General features: G+C 42.7%; 1 protein-coding gene across 1 annotated transcript in view; it reads right to left on the bottom strand.

Moving 5' to 3' along the window:
- The window catches only part of LOC106870580 (protein polybromo-1), a 142866-nt gene that overhangs the window by 52062 nt on the left and 87029 nt on the right, over positions 1–3775 (bottom strand). The window contains exons 16-19 of the mRNA XM_052978118.1: positions 3494–3661; positions 2528–2665; positions 1332–1420; positions 1–31 (exon numbers count right to left, since the gene is read on the bottom strand). The exon at positions 1–31 is cut by the window's left edge and continues 7 nt beyond it. Coding sequence (XP_052834078.1) covers positions 1–31; positions 1332–1420; positions 2528–2665; positions 3494–3661 — 426 coding nt within the window. The remainder of the gene's footprint in view (positions 32–1331; positions 1421–2527; positions 2666–3493; positions 3662–3775) is intronic.

Genomic DNA, 3775 nt, shown 5'->3' with positions numbered 1-3775 from the left:
TCTTTTTATCTGGTCGAATGTTAATGGTTTCCTGTGAACAGAATGGATATAAATATTAAGTAAACATTGCGTTCATTTCAGTGAACAGCATAGAATACAGTGCACAAGTGGTGTCCAAATGTTAGCAATGGAAACGGTGTATGCTAAATGCTACAATATGTTTAAACTTGGATGTTGTTTCGATTCAAATACATTACATGGCATGGCCGTATGGTTAACAAGTTTGCTTTGTAATCAGGTGGTCGTAAGTTCAGTTCCACCGTGGAGCACATTGGACAAGTGTCCCAGAGCAACCAATACCATGGGAGTGAAACTTGATAGATGGAAACTGTATGGAAGCTGTTATGCGTGTGTGTATGTAGAAAAATGTAAATTCTGCTTCTTACAAGAGATCATCTGAGATACAAAAAAAAAACAAAACAAATAAAGGTGTTGTTTAAATTACCAGAGAACATTATTATGTCCACCAACTCTGAACCCTTGAAATAGTGGAATAAAAATGTCATTACTTTTAATACGGGAAAGGGCTGGCAAACGAAAAGAGGACCATCATCATCATCAGCATCATCATTGTCATCATCGTTAACGTCATTGTCATTTAACGACCACTTTCCCATATTTGTACAGGTTGGATAGACTTCATTTGAGGCAGAGATTTCAATGGTCAAACGCTCCTCCCCGTCACCAGCCTTCATCTGTTTTCAAGCAAGGTAATATTTCCCCCACGACCAAACATGTTCTCACAAGAGATTAGAAATGAACGACACTGCCTGTATAACAGTGATACTCGTTTACAACTATCACATGATGTCAAGACCACACACGACGCTTCTTTCGGTTTACACTTACCAAAACCCACTAGCAAGGCTTTGGTCAGCCTGAAGCTATGGTAGAAGACATCTGCCCAAGGTACCACACAATGGGACTCAACCCCCTGACCACATGGTTTGGCCATCAAAAGAGGTCCTTGCTAAGGCCACAGTCATGATCTCTCTTGCTCTGACCATGAAGGTCCTACTAATGCCATACACACTACCGCTCTCACACTGACCACTATGAAGGTCTTACTAATGCCATAATCAGTATCTTTCCTGCTTTGACCATCAAGAAAGGTCCTGCTATGGTCACAGCCACGATCTCTTTTGCTCTGACCACGATGAAAATCCTACTAATGCCTATCACTATTAAGGCTGATGGTCACTGCCTCTCTTGCACTGACCACCATAACTTTTCTGCTAATTCCACAAGTACTGCTCCATCCCTCTCTCTCTCTCCCCTACAAACAAAACCCATACACCAATACCAGGATTATCTTCCATAAAACCACTTACTCTTTCGGCTCTCCACTCTCTAGCTCCTCGTCAGGATCTCGTTCTGGAAGTTCGGCAAAAGAATCGCTATAGCAACGACCTTCTTCGTCCTGAAACAAAGACACAAAATAAACTTAAGAAAATAAAAAAAATGAAGTGGTGTAGCCCACACACAACATCCACTTCAGATACAAGTGTATTGCATTTAAAGAAGGGGCCAGCCAATTTGGTTACCTTGGAGGGCAGTCACAAACACACTATACACCATGTAGGGGCCATCATGGAATAACATTAGGACATGTATTATAGAGACAAAGAAGTAAATTTCAAACTTAGTATAGCTGGAAGGTACCTGTGGGATGGGTACCTGTGGAAGGGGTAGACCCAGGAAGATGTGGAACAAAGTGGTGAGAAAGAATCTTCAGATGCTGGGCCTCATTGAGGAAATGACAGCGGACTGGGTGTTTTACTCTTATAAGACAGAAAAAAAAGTTGCCTGCAGGTGGCTGCGGGAGTTGAACCTGTACACCCTCAGATACTGGCTAAGTACTCTACCATTAGATCCATTAGGACATGTGATTAACAGAGTTACCATTATTGGATGAAACATTTGGGAGTTATCTGTGGTTGTGCAATCTCAGAGTGACTTTGAATGTCTCTTGGGAAGATTTCCATACAATCACTCTGTGATCACAGAGCAACATGAAGTGGTTTGACCTAGGGCACAACAGACTACCCGGCCTAGGAATTGAAACCGCGATCTCTGTGATCAATGAGTGATTGTATGGAAATCTTCCCAAGAGACATTCAAACCTTCATCTGGTATCAGACACCGACAAAGGGCGATGAAGTCAAATTTTGCAGAGTGTTGTCGTAGAGCTAAAGAAGAAAGGGTTAGTGGTATTCTTCTGTGAGAGCCTATACAAGGAAGGGTTAGAAGGAGATGCAAGCCGAGCCCTATAATCAAGCAGATTTGTGACAAGATAAACCGCGAGTCTTCTGAAATGCCAAATGTGGTGAATGATGAACAGTAGAACTGGATGGCAACAGAGAGTCACGGGGAGTCACGCAAGCAGTGCGACTGGATGTTCACGATGATGTCATTGTGGTTTACATCTAGGGGAACCATGATTGATGCCAGATGGAGTTGAGTGAATTAAAGAGTGAAGTAGGGGGTGGTGAAGGAAGGGAAACAGCGGAAGCGGAACGCGACTGACCTGGTAGTTGTAGACAGAGATGAAGAGGTTTGTCATCAGTTCTTGTACAATGGCCTGGATGTCTGGCACCTCGTTGACGCCGTCCAGACTGAGTTCCAGTTTCTTTTCCAAGCAAACCCTTTGCAATGTCAATGCATCCTGGGAGCATCAGAGAAAAAAAAAAGAAAAAACAGAATAAAGAATAAGCAAATATGAAACAAACAATTCTTCAAATATAAAAAAAAATTGAACATAAAACGATATTGCAAGTGCATGCGTGCGTGTGTCTCAGGTTGGTACAGCAGAAATTGTTGTTGTTGGTTGTTGGCACTCCGTCGCTTACAACATCGAGGGTTCCAGTTGATCCGATCAACGGAACAGCCTGCTCGTGAAATTAACGTGCAAGTGGCTGACCACTCCACAGACACGTGTACCCTTAACGTAGTTCTCGGGGGATATTCAGCGTGACAGAATGTGACAAGGCTGACCCTTTGAATTACAGGCACAGCAAGAACAGGTAGTAAGAGTGAGAAAAAGTTGTGGTGAAAGAGTACAGCAGGGTTCGCCACCATCCCCTGCCGGAGCCTCGTGGAGCTTTAGGTATTTTCGCTCAATAAACACTCACAACGCCCGGTGTCTTTTGCTGCACTACTAAGTTACAAGGATGTAAACACACTAACACCGGTGGTAGGGGAAAGACACAGACACACACATTACATATGACATGCTTCTCCCAGTTTCCGTCAACCGAATCCATTCACAAGGATCTGGTTGGCCTGCAGCTATAGTAGAAGACATTTACCCGAGGTGCTGCGCTGTGGGACTGAACCTGGAACCACATGGTTAGGAAGCAAGCTTCTTACCACACAGCCACACCTTCGCACTATTTTTTTTATTTTTAATTTCTTGAAGAAGATTATGGGTGCTCCAGCAAAAATAAATCAGCGACAGCAACGAAGACAATAATAAATCCATGCCTACACTCACCTTATAGATTAACGAGTCTGGTTCGTTATATTTGCAGGCATTGTCAAACATCTGCACAAAATCTGCAACCATGTCGTCGACGGACTCATACTGATTCGATGCAACCCGTTGCTGGATTCGTTGCATGTCTATTGGCCTCTTGATAACCTCATAGTAGTCGGGATATTCCTGAAAAAGGGGGGGGGGACAACATAATTATATATACACACGTATATAGATAGATAGATAGACGGACAGAGAGATATTTATAAATAAATACATATATATATATATATATATATA

Source organism: Octopus bimaculoides, chromosome 30, assembly GCF_001194135.2.
Source record: "Octopus bimaculoides isolate UCB-OBI-ISO-001 chromosome 30, ASM119413v2, whole genome shotgun sequence".
Taxonomy (NCBI): Eukaryota; Metazoa; Mollusca; class Cephalopoda; order Octopoda; family Octopodidae; genus Octopus; species Octopus bimaculoides.
This window is presented reverse-complemented; position numbering and strand designations above follow the sequence as displayed.